The 26,500-nt window shown below is 45.3% G+C and overlaps 2 protein-coding genes across 5 annotated transcripts in view; both read right to left on the bottom strand.

The window, feature by feature from the left end:
* Positions 1-2,170: 2,170 nt before the first annotated feature.
* On the bottom strand, positions 2,171-20,847 carry LOC137803331 (formin-binding protein 1-like). 3 transcript variants are annotated; one of them, XM_068601693.1, is made up of 18 exons: positions 20,027-20,847; positions 16,940-17,055; positions 16,401-16,451; positions 16,153-16,300; positions 15,063-15,125; positions 14,761-14,856; positions 14,284-14,298; positions 12,587-12,715; positions 10,551-10,697; positions 10,295-10,471; positions 9,719-9,910; positions 9,592-9,606; positions 8,247-8,356; positions 7,517-7,649; positions 7,230-7,363; positions 6,690-6,826; positions 5,722-5,880; positions 2,171-3,099 (listed from the first exon to the last, which is right to left on the bottom strand). In XM_068601693.1, the coding sequence occupies exons 1-18, from the start codon at positions 20,054-20,056 to the stop codon at positions 3,071-3,073; spliced, it is 1,881 nt and encodes a 626-aa protein (XP_068457794.1). In that variant the 5' UTR covers positions 20,057-20,847; the 3' UTR covers positions 2,171-3,070. The 3 variants fall into 3 exon arrangements, with proteins under 3 accessions (XP_068457794.1, XP_068457796.1, XP_068457795.1); XM_068601695.1 differs by having other exon boundaries at positions 9,719-9,880; XM_068601694.1 differs by lacking the exon at positions 9,592-9,606.
* A 2,227-nt stretch (positions 20,848-23,074) lies between these two features.
* The window catches only part of med27 (mediator complex subunit 27), a 7,407-nt gene continuing 3,981 nt past the window's right edge, over positions 23,075-26,500 (bottom strand). Inside the window, exons 3-8 of one of the 2 annotated variants that reach the window (XM_068601689.1) lie at positions 25,806-25,936; positions 24,695-24,788; positions 24,502-24,609; positions 24,380-24,421; positions 24,219-24,296; positions 23,075-23,459 (exon numbers count right to left, since the gene is read on the bottom strand). In XM_068601689.1, coding sequence (XP_068457790.1) covers positions 23,325-23,459; positions 24,219-24,296; positions 24,380-24,421; positions 24,502-24,609; positions 24,695-24,788; positions 25,806-25,936 — 588 coding nt within the window. In that variant the 3' untranslated portion in view covers positions 23,075-23,324. The other variant, XM_068601690.1, reaches the window with a different exon arrangement.

The raw sequence follows: 26,500 nt of genomic DNA, 5'->3' as shown, positions 1-26,500 counted from the left end.
TTTTCCGCCGCTTATCCGGGGTCGGGTCGCGGTGGCAGCACCCAGCAGACCGACCCAGGCTTCCCTCTCACCTGCAACATTTTCCAGCTCGTTCTGGGGACCCGAGACGTTCCCAGGCCAGCCGGGAGATATAATCCCTCCAGCGTGTCCTGGGTCTTCCCCGGGGCCTCTTCCCAGTTGGACGTGCCTGGAAAACCTCTAATGGGAGGCGTCCAGGAGGCATCCGGATTACACAACATATTATATATATATGGGACACAGCTATAAAAAGGAAGTTTGTGAGGTGAACACAATGATTTAGTGAAGCGTAGTTATAGTGAACTTGGTGGCATTAAAACTCCATAGTGAGAATACAGAGTGCAGTGATTGTGGTGAAGATGATACTTGCATCAGATAGTGTTTTGTTAACTCTAGTTGTGTGCAAACACATTGACGGGATGTCATTTCATTTCTACAATCCTGTAATTACCATCTGGGGCAACAAGTCCACCTGTCTCCATAAAGATGAAGCCAATATGGAAGAACTGCAGTTCCTCAAATGGCCACTTGAGGCTTCAAAAGCGAGTTCCATATCTACATACATCTATTTGAAATAGCCAACTTTACATCAGAAACTTATTTACAGTCTGGTACAAAAACTACTTTCCACATTCTGACAACTGTATGGGGGGGAAGAGGGATTTCTATAGGACTCACCCGTTTTAATTAGATGGCTTAAAGTTATGCATTATTGAGGGTGTGGCCTCTTTGCACTCAGGTGTGTGTGATCTCAGGTGTGTGTGTGTGTGTGTGTAGCTGCTAGCTCTCTGCAATGCTGCGTCACCTCCACCTCTGTGGCAGAGCCGCCCTCACAACGTCTCTTCAGGAATCTCATTCACGAAGACTACGTCCAAGTTTTATACCGTCTATGGCACTCGCACATGGGTCTGGGTCCCTGGGTTACCCGAACCCTGGGTCACCCGGAACCCTGGGTCACCCCTAACCCTGGGTCACCCCAAACCCTGGGTCACCCCTAACCCTGGGTCACCCCTAACCCTGGGTCACCCCTAACCCTGGGTCACCCCAAACCCTGGGTCATTCCGAACCCTGGGTCACCCCTAGCCCTGGGTCACCCCTAACCCTGGGTCAACCCTAAACCCGGGTCACCTCTAAACCCTGCGTCAACCCTAAACCCGGGTCACCTCTAAACCCCGCGTCAACCCTAAACCCGGGTCACCTCTAAACCCTGCGTCAACCCTAAACCCGGGTCACCTCTAAACCCTGCGTCAACCCTAAACCCGGGTCACCTCTAAACCCTGCGTCAACCCTAAACCCGGGTCACCTCTAAATCCTGCGTCAACCCTAAACCTGGATTACCCCGAACCCTGGGTCAACCCGAACCCTGGGTCAACCCGAACCCTGGGTCACCCCGAACCCTGGGTTACCCCGAACCCTGGGTTACCCCGAATCCTGGGTCACCCCGAACCCTGGGTCAACCCTAACCCTGGGTCAACCCGAACCCTGGGTCAACCCTAAACCCGGGTCACCTCTAAACCCTGCGTCAACCCTAAACTTGGGTCAACCCTAAACCTGGATCACCCCTAACCCTGGGTCACCCCGAACCCTGGGTCACCCCGAACCCTGGGTTGGGATCAACCCACATTATGGTGACTGAATAGATGATTATGAAGATCCGATGAAGATCCGAGGAAGACCCTCATCATCAGTCACATTCAGAGAACAGGAGTATTTCCTGGCATCGCCGTTGTTTTTCACAATTATATTTTACTGGTCTGTGAAAATGTAAACAGTTTGAGCGAAGAAGTACATTAAATTATTGTAGTTTATTTTATAGTGTTACTTCTTGTTCTGTATTTCAACAAATTGCTAATGAGATGTCTTTGTCTTTAGTTGCACAGTATGAAGTGTTGGGCACAGGTAGAACAGCAGTGATTGTAAAAACAAACAAAAAGAATGAAAATGACTATTCACAGGCTGCATGTGAAGTAAATGTCCAAGGAAGTATTGGTCATGAGCCTTAACATGTGAAATGTTTTGGATTTTATCACTAACCACAATGTTAAACTTGTTTTTAACACATGTAAAATAAAGAAGACTCTGATTACTTCTGCCACAGTGTCTCCGAGCAACAGTACGAATGAACACATCTTACAACTCCTTGTTTGATCAGAATGTACTTTATTTTGAAAGTTTAACATACAGGAAGTTTAAAAGCACGTGATCAGCAGTCTCACGTCTTAATTTTAAAAAAAAAATCAATAACTGATCAATATCTCACTATGAAATAAAAAAGTTCACATTTCACACAATCAATATCATCATCGTCATCAAGAAGCAGGAGGCGGGGCTAATAGACACTGGTTAATCCACAGGCAGGGCTAATATCAGCAGGTAGACAGGGGCGGGGCTACAACTATGCAGCTACAGTTTCTATATACATGCTGTGACAGAAACAGGTTGTTCACTTCCTGTATTATTTCAGTCTCTCGGCCAATAGGATCAATCGTTTTCTTTTCAATAACATTCAAAAGGTTTAAATACAACAGGTTCAACTGATCTCAAGTCAGCTCGTCAGTGAATCAATAAATTACAGAAACTCATTTCAAGCACCAAAAACATCATTTGAGGCTCAAATGTGAAACCAAGAGATCATAAGATCAGGATGTGGTTTCTTTTATCATAGGGGCTCAACTCATCAAACATTAATGTCTATTTCTTCACATTTAAACTTATAAAGAGGAAAACCTGAAGTCACATTGACATTATTGTTGTGATAATCTGGACCTACAATAAATACAGAGCGTATTTATATACTAACCCTGATCGGGACCTGTGTAATGTATGAGCTCAGATTGGACGTGTAATCTGTGTTTGGCACCTGTCTAATATCTGGGTTCTGATTTATTATTTCATTCCTCAGTCACCAGATGGCGCCTGTCTTCCATCGCGTAGCAACACCAGTCTGTCATCTGATTGGCCGAGATATCTGAAGAGTTAAACTGTCCAATGAGAAGCTGTCACCTTTCCTTTCCTTCCCTTTCCTTTGGCGAGTCGTCCTCACTGCTGGAAACTAGACTAGCCGACTACTCTGCACAAAGCCTAAAGATACAGACACACAGGTAGCAGACAGAGAGACAGACAGGGAGACAGACAGGTAGATGAGTCAGAGCACACGCCTACACTATACTAATAATATATCATATGTAGCGAAAATACTATTATGTGTATGAGACATTTAAAGACACATTTCTCACATTTTGTATTTCAGACCAAATGATGGAAAAAAGAAAATCAGTAGATCTAAAGAGGCGGAGCCTGAGATGAGCTTCCTGGCACACAGACAGGCTGCTGTAACCTAGTAACCAGCAGAGTGACATTTAGAGATCAAAGGTCATATAGAGGTCATTGAGGGAGAAGTCAGTAGTTCTTATGTTTCATTTACAAAAGGTCAAAGTTCATCTGGAGGTCAAAGAGCGACAAGAGTTGATTTAAGGGCCAATACGATCGTTATAAGTATTTATGTGTATAATTAGGAATACATATATTCATTTAAAGTCCACTCCAAGAAGATGGTTATAATTATGTATTTAAATATAAATACAGATCCATCCATCCATTCTCAGCCACTTATCCGCCGTCGGGTCTCGTGGCAGCAAACCAGCAGGTTTCCCTCTCCCCCGCAACATTTCTGCTCATTCTGGGGATCGCGAGGCGTTCACAGTCCAGCCGGGAGAAATAATCCTACAGCGTGTCCTGGTCCTCCTCCGGGCCTCCTGCCAGTTGGACGAGCTGGAGAACCATTAAGGGAGGCGACCAGGAGGCGTCCTGATGAGATAAACCTCCTCAGCTGACTCCTTCAGAAGCCAAGGAGCAGCAGCTCGACTCCACGCTCCTCCTGATGTCCAAGCTCCTTACTCTATCTCTAAGGCCGAGCCCTCCAGAGGAAACTCATCTCTTTACTTGCTGAGCTACGGAGGGGTAAATTCATCAAGACAGTCCAGTGCAGCATCTGTTTTACTGCTGCAGCCTCACCAATCCGCCTGTCGATCCCCCGCTTCATCTTCACCCTCACTAGTGAACGAGACATGAGATACTTGAACTCCTTCTCTTGCGACAGTCTGTCCCCACCTGGAGGAAGCAATCCACTGGTTTCCAGTTGAGCACCATGGCCTCAGATGTGGAGGTGCTGACTCTGATCCCTGTTGGCTCAAACCTCCCCAGTGAATGCTGGAGGTCATGGTCCGAGGAGGCAAACAGGACCACATCATCTGCAAACAGCAGAGAGGCGATCCGGAGAACCAGAACATGACGTTCTCCTCTCCCGGCTGCTCCTGGATATTGTCTCCATGAAGGTCATGAGCAGGACCGGTGATGAAGGGCAGCCCTGGAGACCATCACCCACCAGGAACGAGTCTGACTTATTGTGAGGATATGAACACAGCTGCTACTGCAGTACAGAGACCGGACGGCCCGCTGCAACGGGTCCAGCACCCAGTACTCCTGCAGCACCCCACAACAACTCAGAGGGACTCGGTGGAAAGCCTTCTTCAAGTCCACTGGTTGGTGAACTCTAGGACCCCTCCAGGAGTATCTGAGGGTAAAGAGCTGGTCCACTGATCCATGACCAGGACGGAATCCGCACTGCTCTTCTTGAATCTGAGATTCCACAAGCGGTCGAAGCCTCCTTCCAGCACCCCGGAGCCTCCTCTCAGCACCCCGGAGCCTCCTCTCAGCACCCCGGAGCCTCCTCTCAGCACCCCGGAGCCTCCTCTCAGCACCCCGGAGCCTCCTCTCAGCACCCCGGAGCCTCCTCTCAGCAACCTGGAGCCTCCTCTCAGCAACCTGGAGCCTCCTTCCAGCACCATGGAGCCTCTTTTCAGCACCCTGGCATTAGAACTGTGATACCTGATAGCCCATTCCACCACTTCACTTCAGATCGATGGGCAATAGACTGACAACCAATCAAAAGCCATCTGAGTTTACAGGGCGTTAACTACGTCATGTGATGCTGTCTTAAGGCTGCTTAATATTCGGGTTTTACGCAGAGACGCAAGCATGCAAGACCCTCAGGCCCCTTGCGTCATCCCATCTTGCGTGCGTCGCCCAAAATGTCTGACTATCCGTCGAAGCTACGCGAGCCGTTCGCAGCAGCAAGGCTGTGATTGGTCCGCTAACCACGTCCTTTCTGAGTCTCTCATTTCCGGTTTCACAGCATAATACCTCTGTTTTTAAAAGCCACAGCAGAAACAGGAACAATGAATCCTGTTGAAGAACGTTTGGCTAAAGAGGTCCACAAATATGAGCATTTATAAAACCCGTCTGACGGAGTATCAGGACACAAAGATGGAGGTGAATTCCTAGAGGGAGATATCGGTGAACGTTGGTATGGTACCAGAATGAGTCCGTCAATCCGACTGCATGGCCAGACACAGTTGTAGTTGCAAAAGTGTATATTGCCCTGTATGGTCAATAATCTGGGCCGTATTATTGATACACCCAAATGGGTGGAACTCCTCGAGGGGGCGGATCTCCTCGAGAAGGAGGAGCTCCAGAGAGCTGGACGCTCACATTCCTATGCTTTCAGTTCTTGGAGTGGACATCCTAAAGGACACGTGGAGGTCGGTAAAGGTCATATTTACAGGTCATACTCTGGTCAATAAAAGTCCTACTGAGGTCAGGTGGTTTAAAGGTCACATGAAGGTCATATGTAGGTCATGGCACCTTTGGCACTGCTGTCCAGGAAGACTTTGATGTATGAGGTGGGGACGTATCCCTCCTCCTCCAGGTTCCTCCGTACTCTGGTCCAACCGTCCCCTTTGTCCTCTTCCACCACAGAAAGTAGTTCTCCCTCCACCATCGACAGAGTGCCTTCATTTTGTCCTGCAGAAGATCATCAACACATTCAGACCAAAGAGAACTCAGTTTCATCTGTCCTTTAATGTCGTGGCCCCTTTGTACCGCACAGAAAGAATTCATTTAAAAAAAACAAAAATAATCAAAAGGTCGGAAAGATGTTTTATTTTGAAAAATAACTGGATACATCCATCCATGCGTATAGGTCTCTTGGCATGTCGAGACGTTATGTGATACGTTACCTCAAAAATTTGACTTAAAAGTATGTTTCAACTCTGCCCGTAAAGGTTTAAGTTACAAAGTAGACTGGACTAAAGGTTTAAGTTACAGAGTAGACTGGACTTAAGGTTTAAGTTACAGAGTAGACTGGACTAAAGGTTAAAGTTACAAAGTAGACTGGACTAAAAGTTTAAGTCACAGAGTAGACTGGACTAAAAGTTTAAGTCACAGAGTAGACTGGACTAAAGGTTTAAGTTACAGAGTAGACTGGACTAAAGGTTTAAGCTACAGAGTAGACTGGACTAAAGGTTTAAGTTACAGACTAGACTGGACTAAAGGTTTAAGTTACAGAGTAGACTGGACTAAAGGTTTAAGTTACAGAGTAGACTGGACTAAAGGTTTAAGTTACAGAGTAGACTGGACTAAAGGTTTAAGCTACAGAGTAGACTGGACTAAAGGTTTAAGTTACAGAGTAGACTGGACTAAAGGTTTAAGTTACAGAGTAGACTGGACTAAAGGGTTAAGTTATGGAGTATTTGTGGGCTACACAAATTAAACTTAATTGAACTGAATAGTAGTAGTAGTAGTAGCAGTAGCAGTAGTACAGTAAACAGTACCTTGGAACGGGTAAAGGGACTTGCAGGTGCCAATACTGGGTAACGGTTCTTCATCTTCAAAGTCATCCTCAAACTCTGAACTACGAGATTTAAACTGAAGTTCTGCACTGTTGTCCTCAGTGTAGCTGCCGTCAGGACTGAGGAGAGAGAGACAGGTAGAAGAAGAAAGGTATGTGGAGAGAGAGAGACAGGTAGAGATAGACATGTTGAAGAAGGAGGAACATTGACTCCTTCAGTACTACAGGAACATCAATATAATAATCAATAACCAGGACCTCTCTCTGCTCGCTGGGAGATGAGAAAGACAAGTAGAGAAACAGATAGGAAGAGAGACAGACAGGGAGAGAGACAGACAGGGAGAGAGACAGACAGACAGGTAGAGAGACAGACAGGGAGAGAGACAGACAGGGAGAGAGACAGACAGGTAGAGAGACAGACAGGGAGACAGACAGACAGGGAGAGAGACAGACAGGTAGAGAGACAGACAGGTAGAGAGACAGACAGGAAGAGAGACAGACAGGAAGAGAGACAGATAGGTACCTCTCCCTGCTGGCTGGGCTCCGGTGCTCCAGCTGCTTCAGGCTGCTGCTTCCGGGTGTCGTCTCCTCGGAGTTCAACCCACAACCTCCACTCTGTCTTCTGCTGTTGAGGTCAGAGGCCTCAGAGAGCCAGTCCTGCAGAGGTACAAGTACACAGAGATACTACTGGGTACTGTGGTACTACATACTGTGGGATGGATTCTAAACTGCTGTGATACTGTGGTACCTGGTTCCTCCTCAGCTCCTCCAGCCTCTGCATGTATATACAGTACATAGTATTCCTGGTACCTGGTTCCTCCTCAGCTCCTCCTCCAGCCTCTGCAGACTCTGCTTCACTTCCTCCAGTCGAGGCTCCAGACTGACGGAGTCGCCCATCTGAGGATTTTGTTCATAAACTTCCCTCATTTTCAAAAGTGCGTCTCTGAAACAACAAAATAATGCAAATGGTTTGTAGTTAATATGAATGAATACAATAATCAATATTTCACAGCGAGAGAGAGACAGAGAGAGAAGGGGAGAGAGCGAGAGAGAGAGAGAGAGAAGGGGGGAGAGAGAAGGGAGGAGAGAGAGAGAAAGAGAGAGAGACAGAGAGAGAGAGAAAGAGAGAGAGAGAGAGAGAGAGAGAGAGAAGTGTAAATCTTCCAGAACAAAGGTTTTGGTCTCTTGAAGTAAAAGCGCCCGTTAATCACGCTTCTCTTTCTTCGCTGCAGTTAAACGTGACACTGATGCCAGAAGATGCTCACAGTACTTTCACAATAATAATATGTGACAAGAGGACAATAGATGTCATGTGACAAGACAATAGATGTCACGTGACCAGAAGACCAATAGATGTCATCTGACCAGAAGGACAATATATGTCATGTGACCAGAGGACAATAGATGTCATGTGACAAGAGGACAATAGATGTCATGTGACAAGAGGACAATAGATGTCATGTGACAAGAGGACAATAGATGTCATGTGACAAGAGGACAATAGATGTCACTGTGTAAATGTGTGTATTTCTGTGTGTACCTCTGCTCTCGCTCTCTCTGAATCTCCTGGTTGATGTTGTTAATTCTGGTTTGAAGTTTCTTTCTTCTTTGTTCAGGAGGAAGATGACTGCAGTCTGCAGGACCAGAGCCCTGCAACATATGCACAAAAATATACATATGATTATATTATACATTATAATCATGATAAATTGCAATATATTATTCTACATTACAATTAGAGCTGGGCAAAATGTAACTGATTAATCGCATGATGCGCCAAATTCAAGTCTAAAAGTCCTCAACGAGCCTGTTGGTGAGGCTACGGAAGCACACGCACGTACACACACCACTTCAAAGTAAAAGCACGTACACACGCCACTTCAAAGTAAAAGGACGTACACACACCACTTCAAAGTAAAAGCACGTACACACACCACTTCAAAGTAAAAGCACGTACACACACCACTTCAAAGTAAAAGCACGTACACACACCACTTCAAAGTAAAAGCACGTACACACACCACTTCAAAGTAAAAGCACGTACACACACCACTTCAAAGTAAAAGCACGTACACACACCACTTCAAAGTAAAAGCACATACACACACCACTTCAAAGTAAAAGCACGTATACACACCACTTCAAAGTAAAAGCACGTACACACACAACTTCAAAGTAAAAGCACGTACACACACCACTTCAAAGTAAAAGCACATACACACACCACTTCAAAGTAAAAGCACGTACATACACCACTTAAAAGTAAAAGCACGTAAAAGCACGTACATACACCACTTAAAAGTAAAAGCACGTACATGAATCATTTCAAAGTAAAAGCATGTACATACACCACTTCAAAGTAAAAGCACATACATAAATCACTTCAAAGTAAAAGCACGTATATAAAACACTTCAAAGTAAAAGCACGTATATAAACCACTTCAAAGTAAAAGCATATAAACGCACCACTTCAAAGTAAAAGCAGTGTCGTTGGAATGGATTCTTGGCGTTTATCTTATTTATTTATTTTCATGTTTGATTGACCTCACGTGGGCCGGACTGAGAGAGCCGTCAGACGCCCGGTCTGAACTACGTCTGGAGAGATTTAAAGTGCAGCACCTGTGTGCAGTGATAAGCCCCGCCCACTGCAAAACAACATGCAGTTAACGCAGAATCATATAATTAACACGTTAAAGGATTGAGAAGTTAAGGCGTTGTCAACGCGTTTGCATTGGCCAGCTTTAATTACAATATATTATATGATTACAATATAATATATGACAAAACATTACATTGTAATTACACTTTAAAAATAATAATAATAATAATAATAATAATAATAATGAGAACAATTAAAATAATAATTTCATACAACTGTTACTGACCAGTTTGAGAGACAGCTGTCCAAGAAGAGAGAAGCATTAAGGAAACATGACAACATTAACAACACAGCTTTGGGCGTAAGTACATTAGTGTGTGTTTACATATGTGTACATATATACATGTGTGTACCCCTCTCTTGAGGCTGCGCAGACACTGCTTCCTGGTCCTGGAGCCAGAGGTCATGAGGTCATTCAGCCGCTGTGTGATTGGTTCTCTGCAGGCAGGGGGCGGGGACTGGGGACTGTTAGCTACGCCCCCAGGTGAAGGTGAGGTCGGGGGTGGGGGAGGAGGCTGCCGGGGGGAGGAGAGGAGGGTCAACAGCTGGAGAGAGAGAGAAGTGTGAGTACACCGACTACTCCATTTGTGCACCTGTCACATGTGTAAAACTGTCACGTGTGTACCGATCAGATGTGTGTACTTGTCAGTTGTGTGTACTTATTTAATGTGTGTCATGTGTGTGTACCTGTCACATGTGTGTCATGTGTGTACGTGTACCGGTTAGGTGTGCGTGCCATTTAAGGTGTGTGTGCATGTAACTGCCATGTGTTTGTGTACCTGTCATGTGTGTGTGTGTGTGTGTGTGTGTGTGTGTATGTAACTGTCATATGTTTGTGTGTACCTGTCAGGTGTGTGTGTACCTGTCAGGTGTGTGCGTACCTGTCGGGTGTGTGCATGTGTGTCCTTGTCAGGTGTGTGCGTATGTACCTTGTTTTTCCGTATGAAGGGCCATAGCTTCCTGCTGTGTCTCCGCCCCTCCATCCGGTTGTCCAGGTAACTGGATTCAGAGATGCTCCTCCTCATGGAGGCGCTGTAGTCATCAAACTCTACGTCACCTGGGGGGTCGAAGCCGGATTTGTAGACCTCCACCACCTGCTGGGTGTCCTAAACACACACACACGATTCAACATGGAGCTCTGTGGTTCCGCCCTGAAGTCCAGAGCTCCGCCCACAGGAGACTCACCCTCCTGGGCTGGACGCCCTCAGCAGCGTCCATCATGACGTCCAGACAGCGACTCACAACAGGAAGAACTTTCCTTTCAGCCTCAGCTGATGAACGCATTGCTTCGCAGATTCTCTCAATCCGCCTCTCTTCCATGTCCTGGATACGCTGCGGCAACATGACAAATTAATAAAATTAGGAACGGCTTACCCAATCTGAACTAGAGTGGTGTCTTACTATTGGACTTTTGTGGTGGGAGGGTCATGGTAGACATTGTTGGGGCTGTCTTGGCTGACATACATGTTTGTATTCTCTGCATTAACTCAGACATGTTCGAGGTGGGTGTTGGCCTCAAGGACTGCCCTTTATCACCGGTCCTGTTCGTGACCTTCATGGAGAGGATATCCAGAGGCAGCCGGGGGGCAGAGCATGTCATGTTCAGGCACTCGGGGTTGCCTCTCTCCAGCATTCACTGAGGCAGTTTGCAGCCGAGTGTGAAGTAGCAGGGATGAGAGTCAACACCTCCACATCTGAGGCCATGGTGCTCAACTGGAAACCAGTGGATTGCTTCCTCCAGGTGGGGACAGACTGTCGCAAGAGAAGGAGTTCAAGTATCTCATGTCTCGTTCACTAGTGAGGGTGAAGATGAAGTGGGGGATCGACAGGCGGATTGGTGAGGCTGCAGCAGTAAAACAGATGCTGCACTGGACTGTCTTGATGAATTTACCCCTCCGTAGCTCAGCAAGTAAAGAGATGAGTTTCCTCTGTAGGGCTCGGCCTGAGAGATAGAGTAAGGAGATGGGTTTCCTCTGTAGGACTCAGCCTTAGACATAGAGTAAGGAGATGGGTTTCCTCTGTAGGGCTCAGCCTTACACATAGAGTAAGGAGATAAGTTTCCTCTGTAGAGCTCAGCCTTAGAGATAGTGTAAGGGGCTCGGACATCAGAGGGAACTTGGAGTTGAGGGCTCACTCCTTCGTGTTGAAAGGAGTTAGCTGAGGTGGTTTGGGCATCTAGTCAAGGTACCTCTTGGACGCCTCCTATTAGAGGTTTTCAGAACACGCCCAAGTGGGAGGAGACCTGAATCATAACCGATACAAGTGTGTGGTTTGTGTTGTCATTTTAGATCCAGCAACTCCCTCTTGCCCTACCCAGTCCTTCCCTGCTTGATTGTCCTTTTGATCATGCCTTCACCTGCCCACCCTACCTCTTTGACTGCCTAAACCTGGACTTATATCTTTACCTCTTTGACTGCCTAAACATGGACTTATATCCTTACCTCTTTGACTGCCTGAACCCTGGACTTCTACCCCTACCTATTTGATTGCCTAAACCTGGACTTCTACCCCTACCTCTTTGAATGCCTAAACCTGGACTTCTACCCCTACCTCTTTGAATGCCTAAACCTGGACTTATATCTTTACCTCTTTGACTGCCTAAACATGGACTTATATCCTTACCTCTTTGACTGCCTAAACATGGACTTCTACCCCTACCTCTTTGACTGCCTGAACCCTGGACTTCTACCCCTACCTCTTTGAATGCCTAAACCTGGACTTCTACCCCTACCTCTTTGAATGCCTAAACCTGGACTTCTACCCCTACCTCTTTGAATGCCTAAACCTGGACTTCTACCCCTACCTCTTTGAATGCCTAAACCTGGACTTCTACCCCTACCTCTTTGAATGCCTAAACCTGGACTTCTACCCCGACCCCTTTGACTGCCTAAACCTGGACTTCTACCCCTACCTATTTGAATGCCTAAACCTGGACTTCTACTCCTACCCCGTGATTAAATGGTAAATGGACTTGTACTTGTATAGTGCTTTTCTAGTCTTCCGACCACTCAAAGCGCTTTAACACTACATGACATCATTCATGCTCCTTGCTCAAGGACACATTGACATGGGCTCCGGGGATGGAACCGCCGATCCTCTGATTGAAAGACAATCCCTGCTCACCACTGAGCCACAGTCGCCCATGTAACTGGTACCAGGGTATGGTAGTGCTGGTTTACCTGGTATAAAACTGATACCAGGGTGTGGTGCTGCTGGTTTACCTGGTATATAACTGGTACCAGGGTGTGGTAGTGCTGATGCTGGTCTTGGTTAAACTGGTTTAAACAGGTCACATAGTCTTTCCTGGACTCTTCAGCAGCCTGTTTTTTCTGTTGAGCCGTCTGCCGAGCCTGAAACCAGGAGAGGAATAGTAATACACACAAAACTAGGACTGGGCAAACTTGAAAAAAATGAACTGATTAATCGCATGATTTTTTGCGATCAATAGCATGAAGCGCAAAATTCAACGAGTGTATTGCACGCTTTTATTTTAAAGAACAATATAACAGCATTCTGGAGCAACAGCAAGTTAACATACATACATACATATATAGTTTATACATCTGTTTTTTTTCCAAACAGTAGTAAGGGTCCCTGTGAGGGACAAACCACTCCTTCTTTGGTCCATGTTCAGTCTGTTTCTTACCTTAAAGATGTTAAAGACCAACAGTTGATTCACTTTATACAAAAGCAATAAGTGCTTTTCATGTTTTCAGTTCAGTTTTTCTTCCTCGTTGGTAAAAGTCCAGTCTGTGTTGTCTTGAACAAGTGACCTGAACATCTTGTGATAAAGTGCTCTGCATGAATCAGACCTCAGGTCAGCAGCTTTGAGCATTAATGTTCAGTCTGGACTGTGAGCTGCAACGAGTCCTGAGAGACTGTGTTTCTCTTTGTGAGCCGGAGCGGCTCGATGCAGCACCGCTGCTCTGAGAACACAAACTACACAACAACTACACAAGACTTTCACTCAGGCTCAAGTCTAAAAGTCCTCAACGAGCCTGTTGGTGAGGCTACGGAAGCACACGCACGTACACACACCACTTCAAAGTAAAAGCACGTACATACACCACTTCACAGTAAAAGCGCGTACACACACCACTTCAAAGTAAAAGCACCTACATAAACCACTTCATAGTAAAAGCATGTACATAAACCACTTCAAAGTAAAAGCACGTACACACACCACTTCAAAGTAAAAGCACGTACATAAACCACTTCAAAGTAAAAGAACGTACATAAACCACTTCAAAGTAAAAGCACGTACATAAACCACTTCAAAGTAAAAGCACGTACATACACCACTTCAAAGTAAAAGCACGTACATAAACCACTTCAAAGTAAAAGCATGTACAGACACCATATCAAAATAAAAGCAGTGTCGTATTGCATTCTTTGCATTTATCTTATTTATTTATTTTCATGTTTGATTGACCTCACGTGGGCCGGACTGAGAGAGCCGTCAGACGCCCGGTCTGAACTACGTCTGGAGAGATTTAAAATTTAAAGTGCAGCACCTGTGTGCAGTGATAAGCCCCGCCCACTGCAGTGATAAGCCCCTCCCACTGCAAAAAGAAAGAAAATGCAAAAATAACGAAACATGCAGTTAACGCATGATCAAATAGGTAACACCGTTAAAGGATTGCCACATTAATCTTGCGTTAACGCATTAATCTGCCCAGCCCTAATAAAAAAATATATATATTCATTTTTTTCAACTTTATATACACATTTATTCGCATATAAATATATATTTCATACATACATACCCATATATAGATAATATATGAATACTAAGCACCAATACCTCTTACAGACAGCTGAGTTCAATAATAATAATAATCACTTCTTAGTGTGTGAGCTAAGTGCAGCGTTTCTGTATTGGTTTGGGTTTAAAATAAATTGTGTGAAAGGAACTTACCTTCAGTGAGCAGCGCTGAGAGAGAGAGAGAGAGAGAGAGACACAGAGACACAGACAGACAGACAGATATCAGCACTCATGTTTTTCACCAAAATATGAATTTATTGGTAATGAGATTTTAGGTGTACATGTTAAAGTACTGCAGTACTGTTGAAGTACTCTCAGGTGTACATGTTAAAGTACTACAGTACTGTTGAAGTACTCTCAGGTGTGCATGTTAAAGTACTACAGTACTGTTGAAGTACTCTCAGGTGTGCATGTTAAAGTACTGCAGTACTGTTGAAGTACTCTCAGGTGTACATGTTGAAGTACTACAGTACTGTTGAAGTACTCTCATGTGTGCATGTTAAAGTACTACAGTACTGTTGAAGTACTCTCAGGTGTGCATGTTAAAGTACTACAGTACTGTTGAAGTACTCTCAGGTGTGCATGTTAAAGTACTGCAGTACTGTTGAAGTACTGTCAGGTGTTGCTCACCTTCTCTCCGTCCGTCTTGTTGTCCAGGTCGATTCTGTCGGAGACTTGCTGCGTTCTCTCCGCCTCCTTACAGTCACGCTCAAAGCGTCGTTTACTCTGGTCAACAAAACAACAACAAGTAAACAACAAACAAACCCTATCAATTGTGTTTGACCTCCTTTAACGAGGTACTGTCAATCAATGCATTTCATCATGTAGTCAAAAGGTGTACATTAGTTTAAAACTGAGTTTGTGTTGTGTATGTGGGCGGAGTTAGAGTTTGTGGGCGGGTCAACATTGGTGGATGGTCAGCTGTCACTCACAGACTCCAGTTGTTTCCATGAGCTCTCAATGTGCTGCTGGGCACGACGGCCATCTTGGAAATGCTGCAACCAGAAAAACAAAAAAGAGAAACTGGTCACTTGATAATATGTACGTTATTGAGCAGGGTGGGGGCGGGGCCTAGTTTAGTAAAGCTGCGTTCACACCAAACGCGTCACCAATGGGACTCGCGCCTGAAAGGGGGCGTGGCTTATCTCTGTGCAAACAGTTGGATGCAGCTGTCAGTTCATTTTACAACTCTAAAACTTTTGTAGTATGAACTCCGTCCCCGGCGACAGGAAGTGCCATGCCACATTCAAATGACTAATTGTTAATATTCATGTTATAGATTATATACAAGAGAGTTAATATTCATAGTTTGAATTATATAAAAGACTTAATATTCATAGTTTAGATTATATACATGAGTTAATATTCATAGTTTAGATTATATACATGAGAGTTAATGTTATAGATTATATACATGAGAGTTAATATTCATGTTATAGATTATATACATGAGAGTTAATATTCATGTTATAGATTATATACATGAGTTAATATATATGTTACAGATTATACATGAGAGTTAATATTCAGGTTATAGATTATATACATGAGAGTTAATATTCATGTTATAGATTATATACATGAGTTAATATATATGTTACAGATTATACATGAGAGTTAATATTCAGGTTATAGATTATATACATGAGAGTTAATATTCAGGTTATAGATTATATACATGAGAGTTAATATTCATGTTATAGATTATATACATGAGAGTTAATATTCATGTTTAAGATTATATACATGAGTTAATATATATGTTACAGATTATACATGAGAGTTAATATTCAGGTTATAGATTATATACATGAGAGTTAATATTCATGTTATAGATTATGTGTGTCTGTGTGTGTGTCTATGTGAGTGTGTGCGTGTCTGTGTGTGTGTCTATGTGTGTGTGTCTATGTGTGTGTCTGTGGGTGTGTCTATGTGTGTGTGTGTGTGTCTGTGTGTGTCTATGTGTGTGTGTGTCTGTGTGTGTGTGTGTCTATGTGTGTGTGTGTGTGTGTGTGGACTCACAGTCTTCCTCTCAGCCTTCACTTCCTGTGTGTAACGTGTGAGCTCACACACAACGTGTGTGTTGAGGTTCTCAGCGAGTTCTTCTTTCTGCACTGAGAGTTCATTCAGCTGACGGAGAGTCGCTGAAAAGGCCAAACACCAGGTATACCTGCAACAGCCAATCAGAACGCAGCTGCACCTCTACCAACCAATCACACGCCTCACAGCTGCTGAGTCACGACACAAATATTCATGAATCATATTCAGACCTGCTCTCGTCTTCTCTGCTTCTCTTGGGGTGATACTTCTTAGAAAGACTCCTGCAGACAGACAGGAGTGTCAGGGAGACAGGCAGACCAGGTCTCACATCCCTTAGAGAGACCAGGTCTCACATCCCTTAGAGAGACCAGGTCTCACCTCCCAGAGAGAGACCAGGTCTCACCTCCCAGAGAGAGACCAGGTCTCACATCCCTTAGAGAGACCAGGTCTCACCTCCCAGAGAGAGACCAGGTCTTACCTCCCAGAGAGAGACCAGGTCTCACCTCCCAGAGAGAGACCAGGTCTCACCTCCCAGAGAGAGACCAGGTCTCACCTCCCAGAGAGAGACCAGGTCTCACCTCCCAGAGAGAGACCAGGTCTCACCTCCCAGAGAGAGACCAGGTCTCACCTCCCAGAGAGAGACCAGGTCTCACCTCCCAGAGAGAGACCAGGTCTCACCTCCCAGAGAGAGACCAGGTCTCACCTCCCAGAGAGAGACCAGGTCTCACCTCCCAGAGAGAGACCAGGTCTGTGCAGGTGGTGTACGTACCTGATCTGTTTGGCGTAACTCAGCTCGATGTCGGCTCTCTCTTTCACAAACTTGCTGTATCTTTCCAGGAAGTCGATTCCCCAGCTGGTGTGTTTCTCCAGGTTATCAAACTGGTCCTGAAACAGAAAATACATTCAGTCTGTAGTCAGTTAACCAAACATTATATATATATATATATATATATATATATATATATATATATATATATATATATATATATATATATATATATATATATATATATAAGCAATAAGGTTCCGAGAGGCAATACTGTATCGTTCAATAATGTACTGTTCAAGGGTGTTGTTATGCCCGACGCGCACCAGCGACATTATAAACAGTATTAGTAAGCTGCCTTTCAACCCAACATAGTTGTAGACACCAAAAGTTGTGTATCGCATTTCAGTAGCGTAGAGAAAATAGTCCGCACATACGGGACTATAAAACTGACGACCTGGTCACCAGGCCGGTTGAAAGCAGGGTGGAGGATGACACCTAGCCACCGATGAAAATAAGTGCTCTCGCGACTTCTGTCCTCAGAACCAAGCTCCGCACTATGGGCGACCAGGCCTTTTCCTCTGCAGCTCAGAGGCTGTGAAATACCTTCCCCGACCATCTGAGGGCGCCACAGACTGCAGAGGCTTTTAAACGTGACCTGTTTAGAGAACTCACCTCACGTTGGGAAATTGTGATTATCTTTCACTGGAAATCAGCACTATGTTGTGATCAAACCCTTTTCGTTCCTCGTCTTCATTTCCTGTTTTACGCGCTCGCTCCCGCTAATTAGTCTGCTCTCAGAGCGTTAACTCGTCTCTCAGAGCGTTAGCTCATCTCTCAGAGCGTTAGCTAGTTTCTCAGAGCGTTAGCTCGTCTCTCAGAGCGTTAACTCGTCTCTCAGAGCGTTAACTCGTCTCTCAGAGCGTTAGCTAGTTTCTCAGAGCGTTAACTCGTCTCTCAGAGCGTTAGCTCGTCTCTCAGAGCGTTAGCTAGTTTCTCAGAGCGTTAACTCATCTCTCAGAGCGTTAACTCGTCTCTCAGAGCGTTAGCTAGTTTCTCAGAGCGTTAACTCGTCTCTCAGAGCGTTAACTCGTCTCTCAGATCGTTAACTCGTCTCTCAGATCGTTAACTCGTCTCTCAGAGCGTTAGCTAGTCTCTCAGAGCGTTAGCTAGTCTCTCAGAGCGTTAACTCGTCTCTCAGAGCGTTAACTCGTCTCTCAGAGCGTTAGCTAGTTTCTCAGAGCGTTAGCTAGTCTCTCAGAGCGTTAGCTAGTCTCTCAGAGCGTTAACTTGTCTCTCAGAGCGTTAACTCATCTCTCAGAGCGTTAGCTAGTTTCTCAGAGCGTTAGCTCGTCTCTCAGAGCGTTAACTCGTCTCTCAGAGCGTTAGCTAGTCTCTCAGAGCGTTAGCTGGTCTCTCAGAGCGTTAACTTGTCTCTCAGAGCGTTAACTCGTCTCTCAGAGCGTTAGCTAGTTTCTCAGAGCGTTAGCTAGTCTCTCAGAGCGTTAGCTTGGCTCTCAGAGCGTTAACTCGTCTCTCAGAGCGTTAGCTAGTTTCTCAGAGCGTTTGCTAGTCTCTCAGAGCGTTAGCTTGTCTCTCAGAGCGTTAGCTTGTCTCTCAGAGCGTTAACTCGTCTCTCAGAGCGTTAACTCGTCTCTCAGAGTGTTAACTCGTCTCTCAGAGCGTTAGCTTGTCTCTCAGAGCGTTAACTCGTCTCTCAGAGCGTTAACTTGTCTCTCAGAGCATTAGCTAGTTTCTCAGAGCGTTAGCTAGTCTCTCAGAGCGTTAGCTAGTCTCTCAGAGCGTTAGCTCGTCTCTCAGAGCGTTAACTCGTCTCTCAGAGCGTTAGCTAGTTTCTCAGAGCGTTAGCTAGTCTCTCAGAGCGTTAGCTAGTCTCTCAGAGCGTGAGCTAGTCTCTCAGAGCGTTAACTAGTCTCTCAGAGCGTTAGCTCGTCTCTCAGAGCGTTAACTCGTCTCTCAGAGCGTTAGCTAGTCTCTCAGAGCGTTAGCTAGTCTCTCAGAGCGTGAGCTAGTCTCTCAGAGCGTGAGCTAGTCTCTCAGAGCGTTAGCTAGTCTCTCAGAGCGTTAGCTAGTCTCTCAGAGCGTTAGCTCGTCTCTCAGAGCGTTAACTCGTCTCTCAGAGCGTTAGCTAGTTTCTCAGAGCGTTAGCTAGTCTCTCAGAGCGTTAGCTAGTCTCTCAGAGCGTGAGCTAGTCTCTCAGAGCGTTAACTAGTCTCTCAGAGAGAGTCCTGGAGTGGCTCTAGAAGAAGCACATGGAGGTCCTGCAGTGGCTCCAGAAGAAGTACATGAAGGTCCTGGAGTAGCTCCAGAAGAAGCACATGGAGGTCTTGAACATACTGGTCCAGAGTCTCCAGACCTGAATCCCAGAAAACATCAGAGGGAGCTAAAAGCTTCCAGTGTCCCAGCTACAGCCCCAAGGCCTTCAGGACGTGGAGTGAACCACAATCCCTCCTGAGAACCTGATGAGCAACTAAAAGACGCCTCTGACCTCTGAGCTGCCAGCAACAGTACTGTCATGTTTTGAGTGATCAAACACTTACTTCACACAATGAGATGCAAATAGAAGTAGAACTTTTATATGATGTGATTTATATTTATATTTTTATATATATGTATACTACGAATTGAACATATATACATCTGTGGTCACGAGATTTTAATGCACTTTATTAAGAAGCCTGGCGTTATAGTTAAATGTAATAATCAATAATCATCATCATCATCATTATCATCATCATCATGTGTAGGAGTTGCACCCTGAATATTTCACCATTACAACACAGTCAAGTGCACAAGGTTGTATGCATTAAAATAAGCATATGAAGAAGTTTGGGGCACTGGATGTCCCGGTCTCGGGTCCCGGTCTCAGGTCCCGGTCTCGGGTCTCGGGGTCGCGCGCTGCAGCATCATGGAGGACGCAGAGCGCGAGCCGGTGTCGTCATCACTGTGTTGCTATGGCAGAGCAGACAGAAGCACGAGGGCCTCACACACAAGGGCCATCATGCACGCGCGCAAACACACACTCACGCAGGCAGTCCGGTGGCCGGCTCCCGGTCCCGGTGTACGTACCCACAGCTCGGTGCCCCAGTTGACGCTCATCGTGTCCGGTGCGCTCGCGCTCCTCTCGGTACAGAGCCGCTATCAGCGCTTGCTGCTGCTGAACGCCGCGCGCACCCTGTCTGTCTGCAGCAGCACGAGCGTGGAGGACGCGGGCACGCGCAGCGCGTCTCCCCGGAGGACCCTTTGTCATGAGTGTGAAGATGCTGAGATTGTGTACGTGTATACTGAGCATGCGCAGTGGCGCCCCGCCCTGCTGTCACACAATAACTGCTCCAGTGTGAACACGGAATATGACATAAATGTGTAAATATCTATATACACAGTCAATAGTTGATATGTACATGATGCATGTAATAATAATTAAAATCATAACAATAATGACCATATATTAGCTAAGGTCCTCTCCAGAAGGCACGCTGTGATCTCCGTATAGGAAATGTTACTTCACCCCTTCTGCTCTTATTTCCACCATCATGTCCACCACATATCCACTGCAGCAGAACCCATAACCACTAACCCCTAACCACTATCCCATAACCACTATCCGCTAACCCATAACCACTATCCCATAACCACTATCCGCTAACCCATAACCACTATTTCTCCGTGGAGATTAAAGTACTTTTCATTCATTCCATTCATTTCTATCCACTAAGCCATAACCACTATCCACTAACCCATAACCACTATCCACTAACCCATAACCCGCAGCCACTAACCCATAACCACTATCCACTAACCCATAACCACTAACCCACAGCCACTAACCCATAACCACTAACCCACAACCACTAACCCATAACCACTATCCACTAACCCATAACCACTATGCGCTAACCCACAACCACTAACCCACAACCACTAACCCATAACCACTAACCCATAACCCACAACCACTAACCCATAACCACTACCCATAACCACTACCCATAACCACGATCCGCTAACCCATAACCATTATCCGCTAACCATAACCACAAACCCAAAACCACTATCCACTATCCACAAACCCATAACCCATAACCACTATCCGCTAACCCATAACCACTATCCACAAACCCATAACCCATAACCACAAACCCATAACCACTATCCGCTAACCCATAACCACTAACCCATAACCACTATCCACAAACCCATCACCACTAACCCATAACCACTATCCACAAACCCATCACCGCTAACCCATAACCACTATCCGCTAACCCATAACCACTAACCCATAACCACTATCCACAAACCCATCACCACTAACCCATAACCACTATCCACAAACCCATCACCACTAACCCATAACCACTATCCACAAACCCATCACCACTAACCCATAACCACTATCCACAAACCCATCACCACTAACCCATAACCACTATCCACAAACCCATCACCGCTAACCCATAACCACTATCCGCTAACCCATAACCACTAACCCATAACCACTATCCACAAACCCATCACCACTAACCCATAACCACTATCCACAAACCCATCACCACTAACCCATAACCACTATCCGCTAACCCATAACCACTAACCCATAACCACTATCCACAAACCCATCACCACTAACCCATAACCACTATCCACAAACCCATCACCGCTAACCCATAACCACTATCCGCTAACCCATAACCACTAACCCATAACCACTATCCACAAACCCATCACCACTAACCCATAACCACTATCCGCTAACCCATAACCACTAACCCATAACCACTATCCACAAACCCATCACCACTAACCCATAACCACTATCCGCTAACCCATAACCACTAGCCCATAACCACTATCCGCTAACCCATAACCACTAGCCCATAACCACTATCCGCTAACCCATCACCACTAACCCATAACCACTATCCGCTAACCCATAACCACTAGCCCATAACCACTATCCGCTAACCCATAACCACTAGCCCATCACCACTATCCGCTAACCCATAACCACAAACCCATAACCACTATCCGCTAACCCATCACCACTAACCCATAACCACTATCCGCTAACCCATAACCACTAACCCATAACCACTATCCACAAACCCATCACCACTAACCCATAACCACTATCCGCTAACCCATCACCACTAACCCATAACCACTATCCGCTAACCCATAACCACTAACCCATAACCACTATCCACAAACCCATAACCACTAACCCATAACCACAAACCCATAACCACTATCCGCTAACCCATAACCACAAACCCATAACCGCAAGCACCACATTTTTTGTCACCTGTCTTCCTCTCTGGAAGAGCACAGTAGTGCGCTGCGACTGGCTCGAGGTTGGCTTAGAAAGACTCGGGCTGAAGGTGGTGCTTTAGAGCGCCCGTGCCCGGACATTGCTGCTGCCCGGGACCGTGCATTCTACACGCTGTCCTTCAGGGCGTCTCCAGGGCGGCCATCGGCCCACCAAAAGGAGTCTCACGCACGTGCGATTCAGAGGGTCTGAAACCACGTGGCACAGTGGAAAGAGAGGGTCCGCTCTGGTGGGTAAAGTGGCTTCGTGGGTCCACGTCGGTCAACAGGACGTCCCCTTTTTTTGTTCTCGTGACCTCCTACATGCTAGTTGCTGTCCACACATGTATGACCGCGTCGTGTATTGCGTGTGTCACGCTGTGACAGAAATTCCAGGAACACTTTTCCCTTCAGTCGGCCCGTTGTGGGACTATACGGCCCTCAATGAAGACCTAGGGCTGAAACCCACGGCCCATAACCCATAACCACTAACATGTAACCACTAACATATAACCACTAACATATAACCATAACCGGTAACATGTAACCCATAACCAGGAACACATAACCAGTAACCCATAAGCACTAACATATAACCGCTACCCATATCTTGTGAGGTTGATAATAACTAACATATCAAACAAAGCTACACATGTAAACGTAGTCCGTCAACTTCAAGCCTGAAGTTTTGAACAAACAGGAAGTGATTTTTCTGTGACTTCCTGTGTTTCCTTTGACTCCGCCCCCTGCGGTGGCTTCTAGCAGCCGGTTCATCTGCACACTGGGAGCTGCATTTTGTCCATAAAGTCATTTCATCGCGACCGTAGTTTATTGTGTGGTACATTCATACAAAATGTATTTACAAATAAAATGGAACAAATAAATCACTAGCATCTTGCGTACATCATTATACAGTCCATTTGAGTCAGTACGTATAACTTAACTATATTCAATTTATTTAATATAATTATACGGTTGACTGAAAAACTCAACTGTAAAATTAATTAAACTTTATTGAAACTTGTTTGTACAAAATACCAACAGAAAAAAAAGTGTTTGTTTACATGCGACAAGTGTCGTGAAACGCCTCCAGGGTCCTAAAGTCCCTCCATGTTGGAGGAAGTCCGTCCTGCAGGAAATTACCACAACGCTGACAGGAAGACTGGAAGAGTTTAATGTAGCTCCGCAGCCAGGTCTAGAGAGACAGACAGGTGGAGAGACAGACAGGTAGTTTAATGTAGCTCCGCAACCAGGTCTGGAGAGACAGACAGGTGGAGAGACAGACAGGTAGTTTAATGTAGCTCCGCAACCAGGTCTGGAGAGACAGACAGGTAGTTTAATGTAGCTCCGCAGCCAGGTCTAGAGAGACAGACAGGTGGAGAGACAGACAGGTAGTTTAATGTAGCTCCGCAACCAGGTCTGGAGAGACAGACAGGTAGTTTAATGTAGCTCCGCAGCCAGGTCTAGAGAGACAGACAGGTGGAGAGACAGACAGGTAGTTTAATGTAGCTCCGCAGCCACGTCTGGAGAGACAGACAGGTGGAGAGACAGACAGGTAGTTTAATGTAGCTCCGCAGCCAGGTCTAGAGAGACAGACAGGTGGAGAGACAGACAGGTAGTTTAATGTAGCTCCGCAGCCAGGTCTAGAGAGACAGACAGGTGGAGAGACAGACAGGTAGTTTAATGTAGCTCCGCAGCCACGTCTGGAGAGACAGACAGGTGGAGAGACAGACAGGTAGTTTAATGTAGCTCCGCAGCCAGGTCTAGAGAGACAGACAGGTGGAGAGACAGACAGGTAGTTTAATGTAGCTCCGCAGCCAGGTCTAGAGAGACAGACAGGTGGAGAGACAGACAGATGGGCAGACAGACCGGCAGATAGACAGACAGACAGACGGGCAGACAGACGGGCAGACAGACAGGCAAACAGACAGACGGGCAGACAGACAGGTCTCACCATAAAGGACCGGACCACCACATCGGGCATCTGGGGCAGCTGGTAGTGGAGCAGGGCCGTGCTGGCGTGGTCGGTTACCTAGCAACATGAACGCCATCAGAGGGCTTCACACGCAGGTGTGCAGGTGTGCAGGGGCTCAGGGGAGAAGAGGTGACTCTTACCTTCTGGAATACCTGGTATTGAGACTTGGTCCAGATGTCCAGCTAAGGAAGACAGGCAGGTGAGTATGAGACAGACAGGTGAGACAGCCAGGGTTACCTGCCAGGTGAGTTGGACCTCACACCTTTCCGTCCTCATTGTAAACATTTTCGTTGAATCCTCTAACAACTGTTCTGTCAATGAACAGCGAACGCATCACGACGATTGCCTTCAACACCTTCCCCAGGGTCACCTAAGGAGAGACACTCCGTTACCTGGTGAAGCACACCTGAGACACACTTGTTACCTGTATAGTGGGTTCAAACACGTTTTCTCACCAGCAGTACTGCAGACGTCCCGTTGGGCCTGAACAGCTCGATGCTCATATCAGGAAACATCCTGCCGATCCGAGAGATGACATCATCCACATACCTGTCCAGAGGAGCAGAGTGTGAGCCTGGAACAGGAAGTCGTGCGGGCCTTTATCGACCAACATGAAGATGGTTCAGCTGGATAGAAGCACAGTAGTTTGAACTGCTTTCAACCCATTAGTCAGGGAAAATATAATTAAAGTGCATACACGTTACCACGGTAACGAGTATAACTAGTCTTGCTAGATCAAATATCAGTCGTTAGTTTCAATTTCGCCCTAAAGCTCAAAAACCGGGTTGTGATTCTTCCAGTAGTTCTTTTTGTGTTCACGGAAAACAAAGAAAAACACTGCTTCTCACGGGAAGTTGCTCCTTGGCACACAACATGGCCGCCACTCTATGTTCCAGACAACATGGCCGCTGCTCCGTTTCAGACAACATGGCCGCCGCTCCATTTCAGACAACATGGCCGCCGCTCCATTTCACACAACATGGCCGCCGCTCCTTTTCACACAACATGGCCGCCGCTCCTTTTCAGACAACATGGCCGCCGCTCCTTTTCACACAACATGGCCGCCGCTCCTTTTCACACAACATGGCCGCCGCTCCTTTTCACACAACATGGCCGCCGCTCCTTTTCACACAACATGGCCGCCTCTACATTTCAGACAAGATAGCCGCCGCTCCTTTCCACACAACATGGCCGCCACTCTACGTTCCAGACAACATGGCCGCCACTCTACGTTCCAGACAACATGGCCGCCGCTCCATTTCAGACAACATGGCCGCCGCTCCATTTCACAAAACATGGCCACTGCTCGGTTTCACACATCATAGTCACCGCTCCTTTTCACACAAGATTGTTAGATGGCCGCCGCTCTACGTTCCAGACAACAAGGCTGCTGCTTCCTCGTGAGATATAAAAACATAAGAACTACAGTCTGAAGGCTGCAGGAGCTTTACAGTTTTAACAATTAACAGTTTTACCTGTTAATAACAGTTTTAACATAACAGTTACTAACAATGCTTATAACAATTTATAACTATATAAGAACTTTTGTAACAATGCAGTACTCACTGAGGAGGTAGTACCAGAGTACTGGGTTGGACTTTGGGTCGTCGCTTGGCTGAAGCTCCCATTTGATTGGCCGATCGTTTGAGTGATTGTTGATTCAACAAACTCGAGGCTAAACCGGCATGGTACTGCAACTATACACACACACATACACACACACACACCTTTCTTTAGGCAGTATTACCAGAAAACACTCCATAACCGTTTTTTTTTGCCGTCAGGGCCAGCAAGGCATAAACAAAACCACAAAGTTATTTTATATGTAAAAAAAAAAAAATATACATACATACATATGTATATATATATATATATATATATATATACATACATATGTATATATATATATATATATATATATATATATATATATATATATATATATATATATATATATATATATATATACACATACATACACATATATATATATATATATATATATATATATATATATATATATATATATACACATACATACACATATATATATATATATATATATATATATATACATATATATATATATATATATATATATATATATGTATATATATATATATATATATATATATATATATACATATATATATATATATATATATATACATATATATATATATATATATATATATATATATATATATATATATATATATATATATATATATATATATATATATATATATATATATATATAT

This window comes from Clinocottus analis, unplaced genomic scaffold, assembly GCF_023055335.1.
Source record: "Clinocottus analis isolate CAN_PGR_092001 unplaced genomic scaffold, fCliAna1.0.p SCAF_53, whole genome shotgun sequence".
In the NCBI taxonomy this organism is placed as follows: domain Eukaryota; kingdom Metazoa; phylum Chordata; class Actinopteri; order Perciformes; family Cottidae; genus Clinocottus; species Clinocottus analis.
The sequence above is the reverse complement of the archived record's forward strand: the minus strand, read 5'-3'. Positions and strand labels throughout refer to the sequence as shown.

What these genes read in the sequence shown, in the direction of transcription:
- LOC137803331 (XM_068601693.1), bottom strand. Translation starts at nt 20,056, where the DNA reads ATGAGCGTCAACTGGGGCACCGAGCTGTGG. An exon ending in CAGAGAGAGCGAGAGCAGAG is followed by an intron (nt 7,650 to 8,246) that starts GTACACACAGAA and finishes TTGTTGTTTCAG; the next exon opens with AGACGCACTTTTGAAAATGA. An exon ending in AGCCCAGCCAGCAGGGAGAG is followed by an intron (nt 6,827 to 7,229) that starts GTACCTATCTGT and finishes CTCTCTCCTCAG; the next exon opens with TCCTGACGGCAGCTACACTG.